The 25,544-nt window shown below is 41.8% G+C and overlaps 1 protein-coding gene across 2 annotated transcripts in view; it reads left to right on the forward strand.

Moving 5' to 3' along the window:
- Positions 1–25,544, forward strand: part of PATJ (PATJ crumbs cell polarity complex component) — a 148,738-nt gene that overhangs the window by 75,616 nt on the left and 47,578 nt on the right. For both annotated transcript variants that reach the window (XM_061469625.1, XM_061469626.1), the window contains exons 27-28: positions 11,433–11,629; positions 19,716–19,807. In XM_061469625.1, coding sequence (XP_061325609.1) covers positions 11,433–11,629; positions 19,716–19,807 — 289 coding nt within the window. The remainder of the gene's footprint in view (positions 1–11,432; positions 11,630–19,715; positions 19,808–25,544) is intronic.

The following is a 25,544-nucleotide window of genomic DNA, read 5'->3' on the forward strand; positions in this document are numbered from 1 at the left end:
CTTCCCTATCCCCCTTAGTTGAAATGTGGAATAAGCAAAGGTGTCTGACCTGAATCCTTTCATTTTACTCTTTATGGAAAACAGGTCTGCCACATTCTGTCCTTTGGAGAGATTGAAAACAATCCGAATAGAATTTCTGACACAAAATGTAGTCTGACTTACTCAGTTTTGATGTCATAAGTGCAGCATAAACCCGATTAACTTCTTGAATAGACTCTCAAGGCAACTGATTAAATAAGATGCACGGCTTATTTAGGGAGAGTTTACAACTGCTTTATGATCTCACAGTGGTATTAAGTGAGGGCTTTTGTGTGGGGAGGAATTGTTATCCCTTCATCTGCCCAGATCACCCCATCTCACCTGGTGGGAAAGGAAGATGGCAGTTGGCTCTGCAAATGCAAGAGTTGCTGTCTGACTGATACCTTCAGAGGCAGAAAATCGGAGGTGTTATCATCACAGTGCACAGGCTTATTTTCAGTTTCTATCACATAGGACAACTTAAAACTATTCTGTGTAATAAACCCTTGGTTTTTCATTTTAAGAAGAGGCATTAGAGTTAATCCTTTGTTTTGTGCCTTTCTCTCTTGGAATAATAGCATTGAGGGTATGCTTTCAGCCTGGAAATTTGCTTTTTAGTTGTTTATCTACATGAGAAGTGCTTATTTTGTCATCCTCTAGTACTCTATCTCTCAGGCTGATGCTCCTCCATAGTATGAGATGATCTAACTGTGAGCCAAAAGAGGGAGCACCATTTGCCTGGCTCTGCTCCCATTTACTCAGTTGTTTGTGGTGCTTGGGTGCTTGTTGCTCTTCCCTTCCTTAGCCTGTTCAACTCACTCAGCAGAAAACTGCTCCACCATTAAAGAGGGATGGTTTTCTGGTGGGTTGGTGACCTGCATAGGAGAGAGGGAGGATTGTCCTTCTGTTCCACTTCACTGAAGGGACTTCTCATGGGCTGAACCCATGATCTAAAATTAGAGTGCTGTGCTGTGGGTTCCTTTCTTTCATTTTCTGTTCCATAAGGCTGGAAAAGGTCTTCACTTTGGGATACAGCTTGAGCTAAGGTTCCACCTCAGCAATGAAATGTGCAGGCTGAGTGTGAAGCAAGCGATGAAGGCATGGGCGGTGCACATACTGCTCTGCACAACACTGCCAGCTGGACCAGGCTGAAGAGAAGCCAAAGCACATAAAGGGAAGCTGCAATCTGCTTCTCCTGAAATGGGAGAGAAAGTGTGGCTGTGCTAAAGACGGGAGTGCAGCAATGCATTGGCTCTTGGCTGAGACTTGCAGCTCAGTGGCTGGCTTGGGAAAGGGTTCCTGTGGATTAATGTTCCCAGAGGTTGCCAGTGGTACTCTTTTAATCATGAGAGAGCCAAGCTGCGTATCAGAAACCTCCTTCAGAGATGTGGGAGTAGGCTTTTGCATTCTGAGTTGCAGGTCTCTTTTGGACTTGAAGCCTACAGTTACCCACTGGTACACAATTAGCTTGTGTACCTGTTTTACATGTAGAGCTATGATTAATACATTAGACATCATAAACAGGATATATACATCAGAGACGAAGATACAGATATAGTAGAATAATTATTATTGACTTTTATTAATAGAAGAGGCTTTGAAGTGAAGGTTTGGGTCCATATTTGTTTTGTTGTAAGGCACAGGAATAGGTAGACTGCAGCGTTGCTGGGTGTTGCAGTCGTTTTTCATTTTACCTCAGCAATCAAAGGCGAGCCATGGCATTGGGAAGCTCGGGTTTCTACTGAAACAAACAAAGCCTCTAAGCATTGCTTGATCTTGTAAAAAGCTTGAACACGACTCGAGTGCGATCTGATAGCTCAAAGCAACCCAGGACCTAGAACCAACCCAGACTTACGCTTTTGAAGTGTCTTGGCTTTGTAGGAGCATTGCGTGATGTGGGGAAGTAGGAGGTGGGCTGGCCCTGTTGTTCTTATCAGGTCTGTTCTCTAAGTGGAGTAGACACTATCACCTTACGTCCTCTAAAAGCTGGATATGCATCTTTTAATATTAAGCTGCTTTTTTTAATTTAAATTTTTAATTTAACCTGCTTTTTTTAATTTAAATTGGATTTTCTCTTCTTTTAAATCAAACATTTTTGACTCGTAACATGTGCTCTATGTTTTAAATGGCAATCTAAAGATCTGAGCACACTCTAACCTATTAGCATAATTTAAATGAAAAATCTATTGAGGAAAAGTATGTGTGCACCCAGGGAATTGGGAGAAACCTGGACCCAGAAGTGACTGTGGTAAAAATCCAGCTTTTGACTTTTTCTTCGGCAGCCTGAAACAAAGACCTATTCTCTCTACAGCTTATTTAACTTAATTCAGGGGGAATGAAAATAGCTTATCAAACTTGAACAACTTGTTAGGAGCTGAAAAAGGATATTTTTCTTTTCTGCTCCATGAATAAAAGGCAGGAGTGTGAAGTCGAGAGTTGTCAGTTGGAAAATTAGGGAAGTGTTTGTGGGCATGGTGTGATGGCAGAGCCTCCTCCGAGGTCACTGCACGGTGTTTATCGTTAACTAGGTGTTGGTGAAGGCCCAAAGACAGACAAAAGGAAATCTTTGACAAAGTGGAAATTAGGCCATTTAAAAATGTTTTTGATCACCATAGAGCCTCCATTATCTACTGTGAGAATAACAAAGCTCTTGTTTAACATCCCAGGTTTAAATGAGAACATTTCAATGTAAAACATTTCTCTGACATTAATCATAATTGGCATATTTATATGCAATATTTTTATTACAAAGCTGTTGCTTATATTTTAATTGCATTCTAATTTCTGCCCAAATACAAACAGGATATATTGTCAGGCAAAATATATAGTAGGAAAGAAATGTTGTTCACTGTATCTGACACGTGATAAATCTTGAGCATTTCAACAGATGTATAATAAAATTTTATATTTCCTTCAATACTTTTTGAGCATTTTATCACCACAGTTGGCCTAAAGAAGGAGCATTCAATGTAAATACAATCTTGTCGTAGATAAATGTATTTTTGTAGTATCAATCTTGAGTCAAATAATGAAAACCTAAAAACACTAAAGATGATTAAAATTTATCATTAAGACCACCACTGAATTAAATCACAACTGGAGTGATTTAATGGAGATCATGATCCACCTTCCTCGGGTCTTCTGGCTGTTAAGGCTTGCACAGTCTTTTCCAGCTCTGTGGACATTTTCCTGGGCTTCACAGTCTCAGGTGACTCATCCAACTTTAATCTTTTTAATCACTGTCACAGCTTATTTAAAACTTGCTGTACAAGGAAACTTCTGCAGCAGGGGGTTTAATCTAAAACTTCAATTTAGTCACTGTCAAGTCAAACTAATGTTATGTAGCTTTGTTGCATTGCAAGGCTGTGCTGCCATGGCAAAAAGCAAGGGATCATGTTAGGTGACACTCTTAATGCTATCTCCTCTCCACCACCTCCTATCCCAGCTGCACAGTATCATTTTCTCCTCTTCACCTGCTCTTCCACAATCGGGTCCTTATTCTTTTTAGGCTTCTTAGTGCAACTGGTTTGATTTTATTTGAAACTTTAAAGTTGGTTTGGTTTTTTTTTTCTACATTTCACAAATGGTGACAATTCCCCTGGAGAGCTTTGTTTCAGAATCATCTGTTGCATCTTTGGGCTCATCAGTGAAGGTTATGTTTGCTGATCAAAAAGTCTTTATTAATCATAGAATCATAGGATGGTTTGGGTTGGAAGGGACCTTAAAGATCATTTAGTTCCTATGTCAAGAAGTCTCTCCATTCTCTCATCCCATTTCCCCCTAGATGGAGGAGGTTCAGGCTCTCATTGCAGCTCTTAATTAAGAGCAAATCACTGTGTGAGAAATCTCTCATCATTTTGGCTTCTGAGAGGCATCTTCTGTGCTGCCTCTTACAGTTACTTATTATAGAATCCCAGGCTGGTTTGGATTGCAAGGGATGTAAAGTTCATCCATTTCCAAGCCCCTGCCACGGGCAGGGGCACCTTCCACTAGAGCAGCTTGCTCCAAGCCCCTGTGTCCAACCTGGCCTTGAACACTGCCAGGGATGGCGCAGCCACAGCTTCTCTGGGCACCCTGTGCCAGCGCCTCAGCACCCTCACAGGGAAGAGTTTTTTCCTTATATCAGTGGGAAGGTGTTGCTTGGGCCCCTAAAAGCCTTCCTTATGTAATAAACTTTCAGTTTCTGACAGTGGTCTGATGCCATTCTCTTTAATTAGACTCAGTGCAGTAAGATTCCAAGATAATGACTGCACCAGTCATTTTGTGGGAATATCATTATTTAAAGATGAAACACTGTTGGATCACATTACATTGTATTCCTGTCGAGGGAGGAAGAATTTAAATGTTCCCAATATTCCCTTGTTCGTGTTGAGACCAAGCAGAAAAGCAATGGATTAGAGTTCCCCAGTATTCTTTGTTTGGTTTCAGACACTCTTGGTCTTCCATCAAATGAATGAGCAGCTTTCAAATACAAATGTAGGGAATGGATTATAGATCATGGCAGCATAGTATCATCAGGACCAAAGCAGAAAACCTGCTCCCACCAGGAAGAATAGCTTCTCATTTGTGAAACTACATGTAAAACGGGTCATTAAAACATTGTCTGTCACAGCATCTGGGAATCTCTTTTTGTGTGTGCACATCGGGTATCCTTACAGATCCCTGACATGTGATGGACACGTTGATGCTGGGTCACAGCCACTGTGCAGCAGGACAGAATTGCAGCCATTGTGTGTTGAGCCATTTCAAATTTCCTTTTGACTTTGCAGATGGAAATCAGTGTTTTCTAATGTTCTTATCCTCTTAATGTATCCTAGCTTCCCAGAGAACCACGTTAGCAAGCCTCAGCAGAGCAGGAGCAAGACTGCTCTCCTTTTGGGAGGTGTAGCATGCGTGAGCCTGGCAGCTGTGGTAACTGAGCCTTATCTGTGTGCTGCTCCATGCCATCCCTACCAAGTGGGATGGGAAGCTCTGAAGACTGCAGTGTTTTGGCCTTAGATGACTTAAACTGCACTGTACAATGTAATATCCTAGAATCCTAGAATGATTTGGGTTGGAAGGGACCTTAAAGCTCATCCAGTTCCAACCCCCTGCCATGGGCAGGGACACCTTCCACTAGAGCAGCTTGCTCCAAGCTCTGTCCAACCTGGCCTGGCCTTGAGTATATACTATATACTGTATAATACATGTAATATACTGCAACATTATACAGTAGAGTATTTTATTTGGGCTTTTTCTCAGTTATCTTTTCAACAGCTTAAAAATGAGGTCTATGGCAGCTGTATTTTGAAGCAACCCCACATTTTAAGGGTCTAACTAGTTCAGATGGGCCTTTTTGGGGCTCAAACATCAACGATGATGTGATATATGTTTGCACATAATTCTTTGTATCCTCACAGAGGATTTTATCAAAACAAAAATGTCTTTGTTCCTCTTTGACTATATTTAATCAACTAGTGGCAGTATGATGCTCCAACAGCTAGTCCATTTGGTGTGTCTCCAATCCAGAGGAACCAACTGGTTTATCAGTCTTGGGGCAGCAGGGAAGAAGCACATGGGCAGCTTTTGCCAGTCCTTTCCTCCAAAGCCTGTAAGACTGTGGGATCACAGCACAGAGGCACTCTGAGCTCAGCATCAGTGCTTCACTGGAGCGACTGATTGCGAGATCATAGCACCTAGAGGAGGTCACTTCTGAGGAAAACCAAGTGCTTTGATGAGGGCTAATGCATCATTTGAAAGGCAAATGAGTGGAAGTCTTGTGTTCAGGGGAGGGCAGGTTCCCGTATAATCAGCAACTGTGAGCATCAGGATGCTCTGCTTACCACATTCTCACTAAATCTCCTTTTAGAAGTGTTAAAGATCTCAGATAAACATCAGTATGAATGGACTCATCATGACCTTGTTGTTTAATTAAAACAGAAAAAAATACAATAGCTCTTCCTCCAAGAACATAAGCGTTGTATAACAGAACTGCAGCTTTAGAATGAGCCTTTGGGCCTGAAATAAGGAAAAAATGGGTGGCAAGAAGTCCATTTCTTCAAAATGTTGACGGGAGATGGTGCAAGCATTGGAGATGCTCCTTGATGTTACGATCTGCAGTTACCCTGCTTTTCAGCCAGGGCTAAAAGTCGCTTTTCTGTCTGCTGTTGTCTTCAGGTGTGACAATTCCTTGATTATAGGAAGAAAAAACCTAATGATAACTGTTTCTAAATGTCACCTACTCACAGGCACAAAATGAAATGGTACTTGAAGTGGATTGTGGAGACTCTCATTATACCCTTCATCCTGGATTCGTTAAAAATCACTAGCAGAAATGTTCACCTTCCGCTGTAGAAGGAGTGATGTGAGGGACAAGTGGGATTTAAGGAGAGCACTGGAGGAGATGGAAAGTTTTCTTGTGCGAGCTGAGAAGCTGCTGCAGTTGTTGCATGGTATGAGAGAAGCAGAATGGGAGCCTGAGCTGAAGGGGGGCCAGTTAGAAGAGAAGAATCTCAGAGATCCCAAAAAATAGCCTGAATCCTTCGCACACAGAAGAAAAGAGACAGTCTTCAGGTTAGGGTAAGAATATTGACTCAGGAGAGTTTAATGCATGCTTCTTTTTCACTTGAGCTCGGGAGAGTTGTATTTGTGAGAGTGTGAAAGCCTCCAATTTAGCTGTTCATCTAGAGAAGGCTTTGTCTGTGTGGCACCTTGTGCATGCTCTCTCCCTCAAGTACTTAAAAGTAATGTTACAATATTTGGCTCACAGTATCTTGGGGAGGAAGGGGAGAGTGACAGCCATGGAGCTTTTTTCTTCCTTGTATATGGCAGACTTGGGCTAGGGAGCAGGAGCATGAACTGAAGTATGCCAAAGAATAATAGAAGTGCTGAGGTTTATTTTCCTCAGAAAACCATTGCTTCGGTTTTGAAATGACTTCCAAATGGCATACATGAAGGAAAGTGCTGCCAAAGGGAGATTCCAGGGATGCTGAGTTTCTGGATCAGATGGGGACTCCATAGCAGCCCCATCCACGGCAGGGATGTTTGAGGATAACAGCATTGATGAAGATGTGAGCCTCAGCAGATTCTGTCCTCTCACCACCACCTGAGCGAGGTGGACTGGTCATAACACGATCTCTGGCTCTGCCATTTATATTTGCCAGCTTTGAATGCAACTTCCCTATTTTTCTCATGCATGCTCGTCACTGAGAGAAGAATGGGAATGACTTTATGGAATTTAAGAAAGCATTATAGAAATTCTCTGTTTTCCAGTTTAAAGCTTATGAAAACAGACAAGTGCATCGCTTTTGAGATCAGCTTTGAAGAAATGTCTGCCTCCTTGGAGCTGAATAGAGGACTGGTGGGAAGATTAAAACAATAAGCTTATTATATTATTAGTAGTGTGAGAATTCTAAACCCCATTTGTTCAATTATGGTCCCTCCAATCTGGTGATTTAGGTTCTTGTAAATTGTAATCAGGAAATTAGACGTGCTGCCCTCACAGCTCTAGGGTGAGCTTTCAAGGGACTTCCTACATCAGTTTTTTTTAATGCTTATAGTGAAATCAAGAAGGGAATTAGTTGTTTGATATGCAAGGTTGGCTGTGCATTAGTGGATGCTGGCTGCATTCTGATATCTATCGTTCCTAGATGAAAAACAGTGGTTGTGGTGCTGCAGCACTGCTGTCTGAGCAGAGTAATCTCAGAAAAGGCTAAAACTGTGACCGGGTTATGTGCTATGTGATAAAAATGGTAACTAAACCCACTGAAATGAACATGGGCTGATAAATGAGACCATTGTAAGGTCCCCCAGAGCCAGCATATGTTGCTAATAGTTATCTGAGGTAACACAAGAGGGATGTAAAATCACCTTCTATATACAAATATCACCGGGCATCTCTTTTTGTGGTGTTTCTCCTCTGGTTTTGCTCTGTATTTTGCCTTGACAGTTTTAATGTTGAGCGTTTGGTACTAAAACCAATCGCCTCGCTGAGTCATCCAGAGCTTTTTCTTTCCTCTTTTTACCTTTCTAGATGGACTGTAATTTGCATCACACAGAGACATTGCTTTCAAAAGAAACACCTTTTCTCTTTCAGCTCATTTAATGGCAGATTTCATCAGGTTTGGGGAACAGGCTCCTCAGCCCTTTGCAAGTGCTTTTTATACCTTTGTAATTTAAAGAGCTTTTTGCCTTCCTGAGGAGTGGTGTGTGTTTTTTCCATGCAGATAAATTGTGTATTTGTTGCAACAGTAGATCATGCGAACTCCAATATCCTGACCATATTGTCCCCATTTATTTCTTTTATCTCCCTGTTTAATATAATAGGGATAGTGGCTGAAGCAGAGAAACATATGTAGCAGCATAATAGTATATTGTTTGAAAGCAGTTTCCTTCCATTGCCAGGGTTTCTCTTTGAAATGTAATTGTCTGCTAATATAACTGGGAAATATTATTGCAGGAATGATCACTAAAGTGCATACTTGCGCTTTTACTTCATATTACATCCATATTTGATTCCGAAAAGAAACTGGAGCAACCTTAGCTGGTTAAATATGGATGGTGAGATATGTTTGCAGAAGTTGTGATAGGCATATTGTCACCGAATGTGGAAACAACTCCATGTAGTGCCAAAACAAGAAACGCCGTGTCCCATGTGTAATGCAGCAACAACAGAATTACAATTGCCTTGTGTAAAGTATCTGGTAATGAAGGCAGATAATGGAATTCTTTGCAAAAGCAGATGCTAACTGGCTCCCCAATGCTAAGCAGAGAACTGAAAAGTGATACCAGCTGGAGGGGAGAAAAAAACAGCTGAAAAAGGCATTAAAAATAAGATGCCTTAGATGCACATTTGTTTAAGCAGTAAATACTTGTTTAAATAATCTTATGAGATTCTTATTAAGAGGCAAACTGAGAATACGATTACAATGTTATAGGAAGTCAGCTGGATGCCCAAAGGATATTTGTATGCAGATTGGATGAGTAAAGCCATGACACCACCGGGAATAGCGCCTTATCATTTACACTGCAAGGCTGGCTGGTGAGGACAGCCCTTGGAAGTGTTTAATTGCAGGAGGTGGGGCTTCTGAGAGCCAGAACCTTCTGTTGTTCAGGGAGGAGGCAGCATGCCCTGCTAGGGGAGGCTTGGTTTTAAAAGCAGGGATATCTCTTCTTGTCCTTACATACATGAACATGCACGCACATGTTTGTATTTTCACTGGAAGCACTGGGTAATAGTACCCTCCTGCCAGGCTGGCTTGGCACATAGCATCTTCGTTGTTTCCTCTGTGGTCTCCCACTATTTTACCACTCCAGTTACCTCAGCCATTTCAGTAGTTGCTTTATAAATGAATGTGATAATATAAAGAAGGCTTAGTCCATGCAGAGGTTTCCTTCTGTTGTAAGTAAGAAAGAAATATGGAGAGGGACTTTTTACAAGGGCATGTTTATGATAGGACAAGGAGGAATGAGTTTGAACTGAAAGGGGAGATTTAGATTAGATATAAGGAAGATCTTCCCTGTGAGGGTGCTGAGGCGTTGGCACAGGGTGCCCAGAGAAGCTGTGGCTGCCCCATCCCTGGCAGTGTTCAAGGCCAGGTTGAACACAGGGGCTTGGAGCAACCTGTGTATGTGCTTGTATCTGCTGTACTTTCAGAAGCCTTTCTTCACTTGCTGATTTTTGGCAGGAGGTATCCTGCATACTGCATACACTTTCCAAATTCAAATAGCAGATCACACCTCTAGGTACATTTTGACCCTGTGAGTTAAGAAATATATCAAAGAACTATGCAGCTACATGGATCACTATGTAATGCACTTATATGACTCTTTCGGGCATATAATTGATAGTAACAAATGAGTTATCTAATTTTTTATGATACTCTGATTTTGTGCAGACCTCTGTAGGGCTTTACAGCTTTCCAGGGATAATACAGGGATAATACCTCACCCTTACTACAGGCCCCCAGGCGTTTAGGCTCAAGCTTGAGGCCTCTGGGGATTTTGAGCACAGCAGGAAAATGACAGCCTATAAATATAGTGATGGGAAAGCTGGTTCTTCTCTCTGTTGCTCTGAGCATAAGTAATGCTTTTGGGATTAGAGATAGAAGACTGTTTGCCTTGTCCCAGTGGTCTCTGCTGAGGCATGAGGGGATGCTGCAGCTGGAAGAATTGCTTAGGAAGGACCCTGAGAGAAGAGAACTAGCAGGGTGGACCCAAGTTTGGCTAAATCACCCTGGCAGCCTGCACAGGGGCTGTGGAAGGAACACTTTATCATCTGTCTTCTCAGCAGTTTTTGTTCACTTTTAGTGGATTCCTTCTCACCTTCCCCAGCTCTTTCCCCTCTTCCTTGTTGTCATGGGAACATTCACTATAGTGGTTTAATCATACTACTAAAATTTGCTTCCCTGGTAGAGTAGTAGTAGCTAATATTGATCTAGCAACTGCTGCTGACTCGGGGGTATGGTTGAACATATAATATCTCTTATTTCTCCTTTTACTGCATAATGCAGCAGTTTCTTTCACCTTGAGCTCAGTACTAGAGGTGACATCCAGCCACAGCAAAATACTTTAATCTGCCTTTTTTCATGTGAGGCCCAGCTGAAGCATTGGGTGCAGGTGGGATTATGAAGCTGGCTTTAAATCTGCAAAGGACAGTCAGACAGAAAACAAATTACCCTTGCTGTGATTAACCCTTGCAAGCAGTAGTTATGATGTTAGATGTTTATGTGCCAGTGGTGAAAAGACATTCAGATTAAACTGTCAGCATCCACAGACATGCAATGTGCTCCAAATAACTTTGCGAGTATATTGCGGTCTGTCACAGAAATGCTTGAAATGGAGATGAAAGACAAATAACTACCTTAATATCAAGTGAGGCTGCATTTAAAAATGTAATCATTCATATACATTGTCACTGACATCTGCTTTGAGTAATGTCTGTGCAGTAGCTCATAATGTTAAGCAGAGCATGGTAAGCATATTCCTGGGTCATCAGAAAGAAGCAAAATACTGTACCTTGAGATGGAAGTTTGCAGTATATTTGCAGTGTAAGCATTTCGGTTTCCCACAGTGGTTAATTAACCAGTTCTAATTTTATGAGTTTCCTGAAACTGATAAGTTTTTGTACGGTAAGATTGTGGTATCTCTGGAATTCCCTTGTTTTCCCTCCTTTCTAAAGAATGCTGCATTTTGCTGTATGAGTGATAGAGGCAACAAATGGTATTTTAAGAGTCTGTGCTGGCAAGACCTCTGTTAACAAAGACTAAATGCTAACAAGTCCCTTCCTGTGGCAGAGGGTTGGAACTGTATGATCTTTAAGGTCCCTTCCAACCCAAACCAGTCCATGATGCTATGAAGCATATTTGTATGTGTTCTTGAACATCGCCTGGTAAGTTACTTTATGTTATAACTCATTTTATGTTTGATCTTTCTAGAAAAAATCAGGCAAAGATATGCAGATCTACCAGGGGAGCTGCACATCATTGAGCTCGAGAAAGACAAAAATGGGCTCGGACTGAGTCTTGCTGGCAACAAGGACCGCTCTCGTATGAGCATCTTTGTAGTTGGTATCAATCCAGATGGACCTGCAGGCCGAGATGGAAGGATGCATATTGGTGATGAGCTTCTAGAGGTGAGTGTTTCCTCTAACTACTGAGCAGGGTTCATATGGAGAGAGGGAGAGGCATATGTGAAGCTAGCATCTGAACCTTAAATAAAGCCTGCAAATGGAAGTAAGGGGGCTGAGGCAAGGAGCTGCGTTGGTTTATGCCAACTGAGAACTTGGCCTTTGGCAGGTAAATGTGTTTGCAGTGAAACAAAAATCATTGGCCTGTGAAAACTAATGTCTTGTCAGTGAAGTCTGTGCTCTCAGCATGTTCACAAGCTATGCTTAAGGAGGGACTGTTGAAAGGCAGGAAGGGGACAGTAAATCTATCCTTGTAGTGCATATGTGGTTTTACAGGGAAATTCACACCTTACATTAAGAAAAACCAAACCCCCCTCAAAGTTACCATATGTGCTTTTACAGATGACAGGGATATTCCCCATCCTGAAAATAAATTTCATGCTGTAATCTGTTTTGATCTGTTGTAACTTAAAATACCGATTTCCTTTAGTCGTGTCTGGCGTGAGTTCACCCACAAGGCAAGAAAGCTCATTAGCAAGAGGAGTATTTTTGTCTTCACTTCTCCTATCTCCTTGCTTCACCTTCAGATTAAAAATGCAGATTTCCTACACACCGCCTGATCTTTGGCTCTTGCTAAATGTCACTTTGCTGCAGTACCTGCAGTGGTTCCCTATGTCATGAGTGCCACAGCAGTTTAAAATAATCAGCCATCCCTGGGGATCTCTCCTTCAGAGAAAAGCTTGCACCGAAGAGCTGACCTACTGCTCTCCATGGGTGATCATTTTCTGATCTTCTAGCAGCTCTCTGTGCCATCACAGAACCACCTATTTTCTTATGTTTCTTGACTTGAAACAGAGCAATTTGACTGCCTGGGGTACCTTGGAAGTACTCAGAGTTGTCTAAGCACTTGTCATTGTCTAGCAGTTGTGTAATTATGGGTTTTCAATACACATAGTACAAGAAAAATTTGTTCTTCTGTAATAATAACACCAGCTGAAGTTTATTATTTTCTAAGTGTGATAAATGGTATGAAAGTCTATTCCATACTGGAGTAGAGTAGGACAATTACCTTCTCCTTCAAATTTATGTTCTTTTTGTCCCTGGCACCAAATTCTAATGATAATAAAATTAAAATTATTGAGTTTTGGATGTATACCAGGAGATGTGTAGTTATAGTTCTGTTTTTCTCTATGCGTATCATAGACCAAGTAGCTCTTGGTAGAGGAAAGGTAGAGCCTTTTGTATCAATACTTTCCCACAAAGAAGGATCCACTGAAGTTTTCTCATGAGTTATTCCTTGCAGTATTGATTTGATCTAATGTTAAGTGTTGCTAGCAGTACTTGGAAGAAGCACTGTGTGATTAATCTATCTCCAATCTTGGGATTTGCATGCATGGCTCATGTAAGTAGCATTTTCCAAAGCAGTGGTGTTGCACTAATTCCTCTCCCCATCAAGCTGGAGATAAAGTGATTTTTTTTCTTTAGTGGAAGGAAAGTGGTGTTCACCATCTCAAAAATGCTGAACTTAAATAAACTGAAGTTCAAAGGGACTTTAGTCTCCTGTTTACCTTTGCAATCAAATTAAAGGTGTGTCGCCAGTGGGCAGAAGTGTGATTACTTGTGTGAAAGGATGTGGTGATCTCATTCTCATCCCCAGTGAATACATATCGAGTGTCAAAACATCCTGTATTACAAAGGAAAGGGTTGTGCATTAGTCATGTACAGACGTCTCCTGTTCACACCAGTGGTCAATTATTCACAGCTCTGGTTTTTTGTCTTTTGAAAGCATTTCAGTGTTATGTGAGTGGCATTGAAATGGAACTAATGGGCATTTACTCAGACAGGCTTTTTACAATAACCATTAAGTTCACTAACTATTGCAGTAACCAGTAGGAATCCTCATACACAAGAGGTATGCGGTTCACTAAGGCAGGAATACCATAGCAGAATTGGGCCTGGAAGGGACCCTGGGAGGTCATCTGGTCTAAACCCCCTTGCTCAAGAAGGGCCACCTCAAGCCAGTTGTCCTGGCCTGTGTCCAGGTGGCTTTTGAATATCTCCAATATTGTAGAATCACAGAATGGTTTGGGTTGGAAGGGACCTTAAAGCTCATGCATGGGCAGGGACACCTTCCACTAGAGCAGCTTGCTCCAAGCCCCTGTGTCCAACCTGGCCTTGAACACTGCCAGGGATGGGGCAGCCACAGCTTCTCTGGGCACCCTGTGCCAGCGCCTCAGCACCCTCACAGGGAAGAACTTCCGCCTAAGAGCTCATCTCAGCCTCCCCTCGGGCAGGTTAAAGCCATTCCCCTTGGCCTGTCCCTACAGGCCCTTGTCTAAAGCCCCTCTCCAGCTTTCCTGCAGCCCCTTCAGGCACTGGAGCTGCTCTCAGGTCTCCCCTTCAGGAGCCTTCTCTTCTCCAGGCTGACCCAGCCCAGCTCTCTCAGCCTGGCTCCAGAGCAGAGCTGCTCCAGCCCTTGCAGCATCTCCATGGTCTCCTCTGGACTTGCTCCAGCAGGTTTATGCTTTCACGTCCTTCTTATGTTGTATGTGTATGATTTCATGCTAGTTCCATGCCAATGAAGCAGAGGTCAGGGTGGCCAACTGGCTTTATCTGCAGTGTCTTTTACAACAAAATACATTAAAGGAGCATAAATGGCAAAGTCAAGTGTTCAGAAGTGAGAAAATCACAGAAACAGAATCCAAATTGTTTGGTTTTCTCCACTTAAAGGCAAGAAATTAAAGACTATGAGTATGGTTGCTTGTCACAAAAGCATTTTATCTATCCCATGGTGTCCTTCCCTCATTCAGACACCTGGATGGGAAATCTTTGCTAATGAAGCAACTGAACTTCTCTTCTTAGTATATTTGCACGTGCATCATTGATTCCACATTGGTTTTGAACACCAGAGTGTATTGGCAAGAGAAGGGATTCACATCTTAGGAAGCCTCTAGCATTTCTGCCCCAGTGAGCTCTGTTGGTTTCTGTTGTTCCATTAAAACAGTGGATTCTACTGCAGCGTGTGCAGATTATTCCCTGTGGCTGTTAATTGGGGTAGGGTTAATGGGATGGAGATACAGATAGATGGATATTACCTCTTCATTTTTCTTTTCAATTGGAGTTTGATTGGATTCAGTTGGAGGATGTGGGAAGCTGCCAGACTGCCTCAGCTCCTTCTTTATGAAATCTTTTGCCATTGAATTTGAAATATCAGCTCACTTTTAGCTTCTGCAAACTACTGTAGACTTCTGGGGCCCTAAGCCTGGCTTGTTTTCAAAGTCAATCCAGCAGATACATTCAGTGAAATATGCAGTTCACGTAAAAAAGTTGTATGTAATCGTTCTATTTTAAGTACATCTTCTGTGATGTATTTTAGAGTGATATGTTGCTGGAGAAAACAGCTTTTTCGACAGAGAAGATCCTTTCACCCTATTTTAATACATGGAGGAAAATGACTTGGGTCAGTATTTGATCCCTGCACAAAAGAATGCATTTTTTACATGACACAAGTTCTCCTTTTTCCATTCTTTTTCCAGGCAAAGAAACCATCTGTGGTGCTCCTGCCTTGCACTCTTGCTGTTTTAGTGCAGGTGTCTGCGCTGCTTCGTGTCTTATTAGTTTGGGCTTAGTCCTGGGGCTGATTGTGCCCAGCATGGCCCGCAGCGTGTTCACATGGAGCTGTACCAGTGCTGTTAAGCCCTGCTGCTCGTGAACTCTGCATGGGTCTGTCCTGTTGGTAGGTTTTATTCACACTGAATAATCCACCCTGTTATTATTATTATCATCTCTTCATAAGAGAGTCAACTGTGTTCTATTAATAAACCAAGCTGTTCAGAGCCCTGTTACGCTAAATTACTGATGTTGGGATTTTTCTGCCATCTTCCTGTCCCTCCTTATCTTATTACTGAAAATGGGGCAGGAGGTGGGAGGAAACTGCTACTTTGAATGTTTTACTCTAGGAGACCACGGCACTTCTTCATAGTCAAGAATCTCTGCACAGATTTGCCTCTTGTCCATTCTGGACTGTTGCATGTTTATTGGTTTTCTTTATGCTCTTCTTGTCATAGCTCAAAGGCAGAGGGACTTCATGCTATATGTGTTTGTATTGCTCTTTTATTTAGGATTCGTAGATAAATGTAAGTTATGCTATAATAACACAATACATCAGTATTTTGCCCAAGTAAATGTAGCTAAATTCACAGTGCCACTTCTGGTTTGCAATCACAGTTTATTTGTTGTGGGATTATTGTTTTCTTTATATCAGGACAGTTACTTTGAATTAGGCAAGTGGTACTATCCCTCAAGAGGGGACAGTAGCTTGAAAGTGGAAAGGCAGTGAGGTTTTCACATGAGAAGAGTCATCTTGGGTTATTAACTAGAGTGGTGACTATTTTATTCCTATTTAAACACAATGGTCATGGATTCTGTCCTTCTCAGAGTCATTTACTGAAGGTAATATTGACAGATAGTGTCCTTTAGATCTTTTTATAGGAGGATACAAAGAATTTTTGCATGTACTTTGTGTATGGTTTACCAGTTAAGGTTAGTGTTGCTTGGTGGTTTTCAAAGCTGCAAATAAGGTAAAGCTGCAATTGGAAGCTGGTTATGCACGAAGGCACAGGCAATCCACGGTTTTCTGTCATTCCAGCTCTCTCTCCACACTCTCTAGTTGGGGAGCTGCAGGGGAGCATAGAGCAGGAGATTTTCTGTCTTTATGGAGTTTATGATCTGTTGATCACTTTAGATGATACACATATTTGAACATGTGCAGGCAAGGGATTTGGTGAGGAAAACAGAAATCACGTCCTAATAGATTGTATTTCTGCAGTGTTATCCGCATGCTTTATTATCTGGGCGCTTGGTGTATTTTATGGGGTTTCAGTCTGTATAATTTGACTGATCAATAAGTTTTTGAAATGTTTTCCATTGCCTGTATCTCAAAATGCTGCAATTCCTGTGGTTGGGAGGAACCTAATGCATTGGTACAAAGAAATAATTCTTATAGAAAGCTATGCCAGTTCATATCATTTAACTTGATTTTTCTAAAACTCAGATGATACCAATTTTATGGATTCCCATTACTGCCACATGGTAAAAGCAATGTGCTTTTTTTTTTTTTTTTCCAGTATCTGTACCTGATGTTTCTCTTCTGCAAAGTTTGAGAAGGAAATGATCATTTACATTTTTTCTCTGAATTGAAGAGTTCAGATTGCAGTGAGTTTGTTAGTTTACTGGATGAACACGAGCAGGCAGTGTGCGCTTGCAGCCCAGAAACCAACCGTATCCTGGGCTGCATCCAAAGGAGCGTGACCAGCAGGGCGAAGGAGGTGATCCTGCCCCTCTGCTCTGCTCTCGTGAGACCTCACCTGGAGCATTGTGTGCAGTTCTGGGGTCCTCAAAAAGGACATGGAACTGTTGGAACAAGTCCAGAGGAGGCCACGAGGATGATCAGGGGCTGGAGCACCTCCCGCATGAAGACAGGCTGAGGAAGTTGGGGCTGCTCAGCCTGGAGAAGAGAAGCTGCGTGGAGACCTCAGAGCAGCCTTCCAGTATCTGACGGGGGCCTATAGGGATGCTGGAGAGGGACTCTTCATTAGGGACTGTAGTGACAGGACAGGGGGTAACGGGTTAAAACTTAAACAGGGGAACTTTAGATTGGGTATAAGGAGGAAATTCTTTCCTGTGAGGGTGGTGAGGCACTGGAATGGGTTGCCCGGGGAGGTTGTGAATGCTCCATCCCTGGCAGTGTTCAAGACCAGGTTGGACGAAGCCTTGGGTGATATGGTTTAGTGTGAGGTGTCCCTGCCTATGGTGGGGGGGTTGGAACTGGATGGTCTTAAGGTCCTTTCCAACCCTAACTATCCTATGATTCCATGATTCTATGAAACTGTAAACCAAAACTTCTGTAGGTGAAGGCAAAAGTCCATTTGGGATACGTGATTAAATCTGCCATAAAGCAGCGCAGGGTTATATTAAAGATTGAATTTAAGTGTGCTGACCTGACCTCATACCTGTAGTATGTTTTTGTCTGTCTCTGTTCTTTGCTGTCTTTCCAAGAAGTTATGTAAAGAGACATTTAAAGAAGAGTTGAGGTTGATTTAAATCAGTTGCTTTCTTTTGCTTAGTCAAAGCTTTGCTTTTCTTTTCTAATCTCTAAAGAAAGAAGCAAAGCACAGATTTATAGGTCTGGCTTCTCAGAGTACTATTTGCTTGATCTGACGTGTTACTTTGTTTAATGTGAAAGACTTTAAATGGTGTTGCTTATGAAATCCTAGATGTTCTCTTTTTGTTTTATTTAAGTAGTCTTTTGTGCTTCGCTCATCTCTGTGGTATCTGAAACTAACAGAATGTTCATTTACTTTGCAAAAGAAAGTGACCTTTTTTTAAGAAGAAAAATTAATCCTGTCTGCAGTAACTACATGGGACAGTCCAAAACCTTGTGGAGATATATTACTTTGATTATCCTTTCATTTTGGTGTAATTAAATAATTATAACTTACAGACCCAGCTCACAGCTAATTAAATTTTGGACTATTTGATATATCTAGTGAATAGGATTAATTTAGCCAGAGTAAAGACTAAATTTTCATCTAAGACGTCTGCTCTTTAGAAAAATAGATGGTAATTTAACTAAATCCAAACAATTTGTAAAGCACACGGTATTCCCAGGGAATAATTTATTTTTGAGCTCAGACAAATCAAGTCACCAAACTCACTGAAAGGTGCAAGGCAGCTTGAAGCCAGAATGCAGCTGAGCGTTCATTTTTGGCAGTGGATTTTTACATTTACCTTTTGATTACCAAAACATGGCCTCAGATGTTGCTTCTCATCCAGTCTTTACAACCATGGCAGTTGCAGACAGCACCATATTAAACCCTTATGAATGCTGGGGATGATGCTTTTTCCTCAGTGCTACTCATTTCATGCCAGCTTAGACTCTCAGAGACCTTTCTTGGTTCTGTCTTTGTACAGTGAGCAATTTGGTAGGTAAATGGTTTACACTTCAGTTTTGATGAGTAATCAAGTGTTAGAGGTTTGATGCTTCTCCTTGCATTGTCCTTATTGAACTCACGAACTTGAATGATGTTTTGACCTATTGAAAATAAGGTGGGAGTATTGTGAAGTTGCTAATATGACCAAATAGCCTGTGTGACACAAAGCTTGGCCAGTTCTTTCTTGTTTAAATGAAGTCTTCTAAGAACAGAAAGCTAAAATTCAACACAAACATTTTCAGGAACAAAAAGTCCTTCTGTAATCACCAGTAAATTGTTCCTGGACTCCATTATCATTATTATTTTAAAACGTTCTGGTGTATCAAATGTGAATGTAAATATGTTGTAAATTATGAGTGTGAGGAAAAAATTGCAGTATTGAATCATAGAAGCATGGAATCGTTTAGGTTGGAAAACACCTTTAAGATCATGGAGTCTAACTGTTAACCCAGCACTGCCAAGTCCACCACTAAACCATGTCCCTAAGTGCCATATCTACATGTCTTCAATATCTTCAGAGATGGTGACTCCAGCACTGCCCTGGGCAGCCTGTTCCAATGCTTGACAACCCTTTCAGTGAAGAAATCTTTCTTAGTATCCAGTCTAAACCTCCCCTGAGGCCATTTCCTCTTGTAGTATCACTTGTTCCTTGGAAGAAGGTGTTGTCTGCATCCTTTCCAAAGGAACAACAAGAAAGCTGATGAAAAATGTTTTGATTATTGCTGCTGAGTTTATACCCCATCCTCCTCTGATATGAGGGAATGAATAAACTTGGGCAGTCCAAGGCCAAGTTGAGCAGAGCCCATCTCCTCCTATATGCTTATCATATGATGTCTTTCTACAGCAGAGCGGTGCCTGAAAGAGGCTCTTAGTGCCTCAGCTCGAGTGTTTCTGTCTCTGCAACACTGCATGGATATCTGTCAGTGCAACATCAGTATTACTGTCTGGAATCAACTCAAAATGTGATTCCTGTTTTGTGGATTGCATTTTCCTTGAGTCTTACCTCTTTATCCCACAGTAAATTAGGAAGTCCTGCTGGTGTAAATTCAACCAATGCATAATTCTCCACTTACATGAAAATCTTCCTTTTCTTTTAACAGATAAACAATCAGATACTGTATGGAAGAAGTCATCAGAATGCTTCTGCAGTCATTAAGACTGCCCCATCAAAGGTCAAGCTAGTTTTCATACGGTAAGAACAGTTCTCATCAAAACATTTGTTTGCACTTTAGCCTATTTCATTACACATATACATATTTAGACTGGTTTGAAGATTCTGAACTTCTTTGAAGTGAAATAAACCTTTTTCTTGACTATTCTTCTCAGGACAGTTGAAGAGTTCCTCTTAAAAATGTAGGGAAAAAAAATCTAATGTAATTAAGTGCCTGTTTTAGGGGTGTCTGTTGAAGACTTGAGCTGTCCCTCTTGGGCTTGAGATGACCCTGATGAGAGCGTCTTCTCCCACAACTTACTAACATGCTTTAGGTTGGGTCTGCCAGCACAAAGATGGGGTGGGCAGCTTGCTTCACCCAGGCTGCCAGAAGGGAGTGAAAATGGTGCAGAGGCTTAGGGCTGGCGGGGGAGCTGCTATGAGAGGACTAGGCGAGTGCAGATGCAGTACATGGTGCACAAGTTGTGAAGGGTAGCTTTGTATGATCATCAAAAGAGGATTTTAAAAGTGATTTAGGGCTTACTAACAGAATCCCAGACTGGTTTGGGTTGGAAGGGACCTTAAAGATTGTTCCAACCCCCTGCCGTGAGCACGGACACCTTCCACTTGGAGCAGCTTGCTCCAAGCACCGTCCAACCTGTCCTTGAACACTGCCAGGGATGGGGCAGCCACAGCTTCTCTGGGCACCCTGTGCCAGCGCCTCAGCACCCTCACAGGGAAGAGCTTCTGCCTAAGAGCTCATCTCAGTCTCCCCTCTGGCAGGTTAAAGCCATCCCCCCTTCTCCTGTCACTGCATGTCCTTGTGAACGTCCCTCTCTTATTTGCACAGAGTGGGGGACCTGACTTTGACAAGGAGCACTGGGATGGCTTCTGTAGGTGGGAATATGCAAAACCACCTTTCATCTGCATAATAATTGCATACAGGCATCTTTTCTTTTTCTCTAAGCATGAAAATATTTCCCCTTTGAATGTGAATTAAGGACACCTCCACACATTCACTCTCTAGTTCAGGAAGTGTTACTCTTTTGACCCTGCGTGGGAGGTCTGGGAAGAAGCTGCCTCTTTCCCAGGAATTTCATAAATGCATATACACCAGCTTTTGTTGACTTTTGATGGCACTTATCCCCATGCCACTTTATAATGGGATCTTCCCACCAAGATATACATCATACTTGATACTGTTTTATATTCTTCGTTCATACACAGCATACCTGTGAACAATGTAATAATCTGTGGGTGAATGCATATAAATGTGTACATTTACTCACATGGCCCTGTCTGGTACAGCATACACAGAAATGATGGAAGAGCAGCATTAGCACAGTGAAGAATGAGTTGCTATACTTGGCAGTGCAGAGGATCTGGAGGAGATTAATGATCTCGCCTGCAGCTCCCGTGCTACTTTCCCCAGCTATTGAAAATTAAACGTCATGTGCAACAACTCACTCACCATTACTTAATTGCGTGTGGAAAATGTGTCTGGTTGGAAGCTCCAAAGGCAGAGCCACAGCTTAGGAAACCAGAACCCAGCGGTAGGTTTAGTGCCGTCAGGAAGCACAGGGAGCATGAGCTTCCTGCCGCCTGCCCTGCTGCACTGAGCATCACAGCTGGCTGCTGAGCTGCAGCGAAGGGTTATGTGTTAGCTCATCACCCATGGATTAGAAATCCTTGGTGTGTAGTATGTATCAGGTTTAAGACATAAAGCCTGTGTAAGTTCTTAGACGTAGTTCTCCTTTTCAGATTGTCTTTTCAGTGGATTTCAAGGCAAAAAGTTGCCTTAATGATCATAATCAAGAAATATTGGAAATTCAGTTAGATAATTCTTGTTTCTGTCTCTAGAGTTCAAAAGTGTTTCCACTTTTACATGCTGCTTCTGAGGTTGTAAACATATCTTCCCACTTCCCAAGAGCACTCATCACTGCTTTGCCTTGCATTAGAGCACATTGACAATTGATGGGTCTGTTCACTCGACCTGAGCAGCCATTTGGACAGCAATGAAAAGGAATTCTCCCACTGAGAGAATGTCTTCAGTAACTAGAGCACTGGCTCTAATGCAGGGACAAAACTAATGTCACCTTTTTTTTGATGTATGGTCACCTTCTCATAATAAGAGGGGTGTTTCAAAATTTCAGCAAAGCCAAATATTTCTCTTAAAGGTGAATTTTAAGGAGGAACCAGAATAATTTTCTCATACAAACTATATTCCATGAGCCCATTCTGTCTTGGTACTTCTCATTCCTACACCTTAGACCACAAATTCAGGGAATGTCATTGACTGAAAACACAAACCAAAAGACTCTGCTGGTCCCAGAGGTGTTGTCCCTGGTGCAGTTTGACAGAAAGAGCTTTTTCTTTTACATCAACTTATTTTAAAACTATACCATAAAATGGGGGCATTGAAATGCCACTACTTAATGCATTGTGGGGCCAGCTGTAGTAAGTAGGAGCAGCAACAGGCATTTTGAATCTCCATCCATCTCATACATGCATGTGCAGAAGGTTTTCCAGCTGAGAGCAAAGCGCTGAGTGTAGCAGACTGAGCTCTCCTGGTAGGTTTGCTGCTTGGCTGATTTCAGATATATTCCTCTGGGCTCTAATGGTGTGGAAAGAGCAGGATACCGTTACATTTGTCATGCCTTGAAAATGAGGAGGAGCCAGTTGCCACAGAAATACTACCCTCCTTCTGTTACCCACGCAGCTTCTTTTAAAGGGAGAAGGTGCATAGCATAACGTAGGCAAAACACGTCCTGGAGCACACAGTAAGAAGAGGCCACAGTTCACTGTAGCAAAATAACATGTACTGCAGGAGTTAGGAAAGAAATGGATTTGGTCTTCATGTGCATGAAGGTATTAGTATTCTAATATTGCAGAAAATCTGAAATTGTTTAATATTCTAAGTTTGAACCCATTATCACTTGTCCTGTCAGGGACTGTAGTGACAAGACAAGGGATAATGGGTTCAAACTTAAACAGGGGAGATTTAGGTTAGGTATAAGGAAGTTCTTCCCTGTGAGGGTGGTAAGGTGCTGGCACAGGGTGCCCAGAGAAGCTGTGGCTGCCCTATCCCTGGCAGTGTTCAAGGCCAGGTTGGACACAGGGGCTTGGAGCAAGCTGCTCTAGTGGAAGGTGTCCCTGCCCGTGGCAGGGGCTGGAACTGGATGAGCTTTAAGGTCCCTTCCAACCCAAACCATTCTATGATTCTGTGATTCCGATTTCACCAGTGAAAGCCCTGAGTAGGTTATAGTTTTCCAGAAACACGTCATTCTGCAGCCTAAAATGTTCTTGCGTGCCTGACTGAGCTGACCTAAGACATTAAAGCAAAACTGGTGGGACTCTTTTGCCCTTTTTGATATCCTGAGGCCTATTTTCCTCAGATGAAGGATGCTCGGTGATAAGCATGCTGCTTTTCACTTTGAAGCAGGAAACAGCATCAAGGTTTTCCTATTTCTGGTGTTTCAGTTCATGTGCAGGGCAGGGGGGGATGTTTCCATAAACTCTTTTAATCAGTTACGAAAGAAACCCAGAAATTCCTGGGCACAGAGAATCCTTTCAGTGAGAACTGTAATAACTACCATTAAAGAACTTGGATTTTGTTCTAGGAGAAAATAAAGACCAAAAGGTGTCCTCAGTCTTTTGCTGTTTTACTGAAATCCTCACGTACCACCTGTGCTATAAAAATCTGTTCACACTTTTTTTTATACCCAGGTAGTGTTACAATCACATTCCCACCCTTTCCTGCAATTTTTGCTGATGAGACATAGTGCAGTAAGTGTTGTGAGAATCACAGGCGTCCCCTTATATTTGAAGGCTTCTCGCTCTGGTTTATGAGCATCTTTTCCTCAATTAAGTTGATGGTGATTGTTTAGAACAGTTGATTCTGGCCAGATTCCAAACTATGGGTCTTAACCACTGCACCATTTCCCAGTTGTCTTATTAATTATATGAGCTTGTAATAGCACCTAAAAGATTTGCAGTTAGAGTGTCACTTTATTTTTCTCCCTTAGAAGAGTGTCACTTTATTTTTCTCCCTTAGATTCAGTGCATCTTGTGCTTTGTAGCCTTGTAGAGTAACAGATTTGAAGGTATTTAACTGCTCACCCATTTCATCAAACAAACCAACTACTTGCTCAAGCACGGCAAGACTTTCCTGAGATGAAAGGCTCAGTCCTGAGATGAAATGGCTCTGTCCAAGTGCTTCCTTTGATTAGTGTCCAAGCACATTTTATCTGACCTCAGAGTCTTTCAGCTGCTGCACTGAATTCCAAGCTACTTGGGCGAATACAGGTTGTCTTTCTGATTTCTGACTATCACAGATAAATAACAATCAGACTGCAGCTTTTCAAGGTGTGTTAGAGAGTCTTGGTATGGAAGCTCCAATGGAAGTGGCAATAAGACATGTAAAGGTCTTAGTTGCCTTTTGAAATGCTTGGTTTGACTCTCCAACAACAGGAATTAGCCAGATAGTAATATAAGGAAGGGACTTGCTTCTTGTCAGAGTCTCTTTGCCCTAGTTCTCAAAATAGAATAGGGTTTGTATCCATTGTTGGCTTTGTGCATGCATTATAAGTCCTCCCCTTTAAGATGCGTACTGAAACAATATAATTAGATTTTACATCTGTAGTAGGAAATCCAGTTTCTATCAGAATGTTCTTTTACAGTGAGAATTTTATGATTCAGCAAATTCAATGGTTTTTTCCATGCTCAATTAACTGCCTTTAATCTGATTTTGGTGCTTCACTGTTGGTATAATAAGCAGATCAAACATAGTTTGAATGCTTGAATCAAAGTGAACGCCACTGATTTCAAGCCATCCTCCCATTGTGTTCAGTTCTGTGATTCATTCTTTGGTGTACCTTTATTCCTGAAAAGAAAATTGTCTTGTGCTGTGATGAAACATGAGAAATGCTTTCAGAGTAAAGCACTGTAGGATTTTGCTTATTTAAATACCATCTGTCAGCTGTCCCGAGTCGTCCTCCCACACTACAGTCATTCATTCTGTTATCATTGCTTTCTGGTGATGGGAATTGTAGCTTCTCAGTGAAGCCCACAAATCTCTGTCAGCAAACCCCTCCTTCTATTCCTAGGTGTAATTGGAAAGGCTAATCTCTTGTTATTTATGGTGACATGCAAAGGAGAGAGATCCTTGTACTCTGAGGAGTAGTAAAGTGAACGTAGTGGCTGGGAAGGCCAGTTCTGGGTGCTGTGACTTTGTCAGTGAGTCTTTGCTCTTCTTTTAGAGCCTCTATAAGTAACATTGTGTGTTGTATGCCAAAATCTCAAATACTGCCATGCTTTAGAAATTATCTTTGTTTTAAGTTTGTTCTAACTTACATAATTGGTCATATTTTTAATAGCATAAACTCCATTTTTACTTGCTTTGGTTGCTTAGGTTCTTTCATGTGGGAAAGCTTTAAAAATAAGCTCTTGCCAGACCCTGTGTGTGCAAGTTTGAACTTTTCCTGTTTTCTGCAGAGCTGTTTCCTCCTTGCTGTCATACACATGTGGGAACAAGCGCACTGTTGAGGAAGTTAAGTAATTTGGACTCTTTCAAACCTTTGATGACCTAAGCTGCAGTTTATATGAACATTAGTTGTTCATTTGAAATATCTGAATGCATTTGGCTCTCGCATAGTTAGAAGTGATGGAGGGAAAATGGTGAACAAGACTGTTCTTGCTTTTAGTAGGAGAGGGTATTCAAGAAGATACACAATACAAAGGTCTTGCCTTGATGCAGCTAAAGGAAAAATCCAGTGCGCCT

Source organism: Pezoporus flaviventris, unplaced genomic scaffold (genome assembly GCF_033815535.1).
Source record: "Pezoporus flaviventris isolate CSIRO_AGI_PZ_B2104156 unplaced genomic scaffold, CSIRO_AGI_Pfla_v1 ptg000059l, whole genome shotgun sequence".
NCBI lineage: Eukaryota > Metazoa > Chordata > Aves > Psittaciformes > Psittacidae > Pezoporus > Pezoporus flaviventris.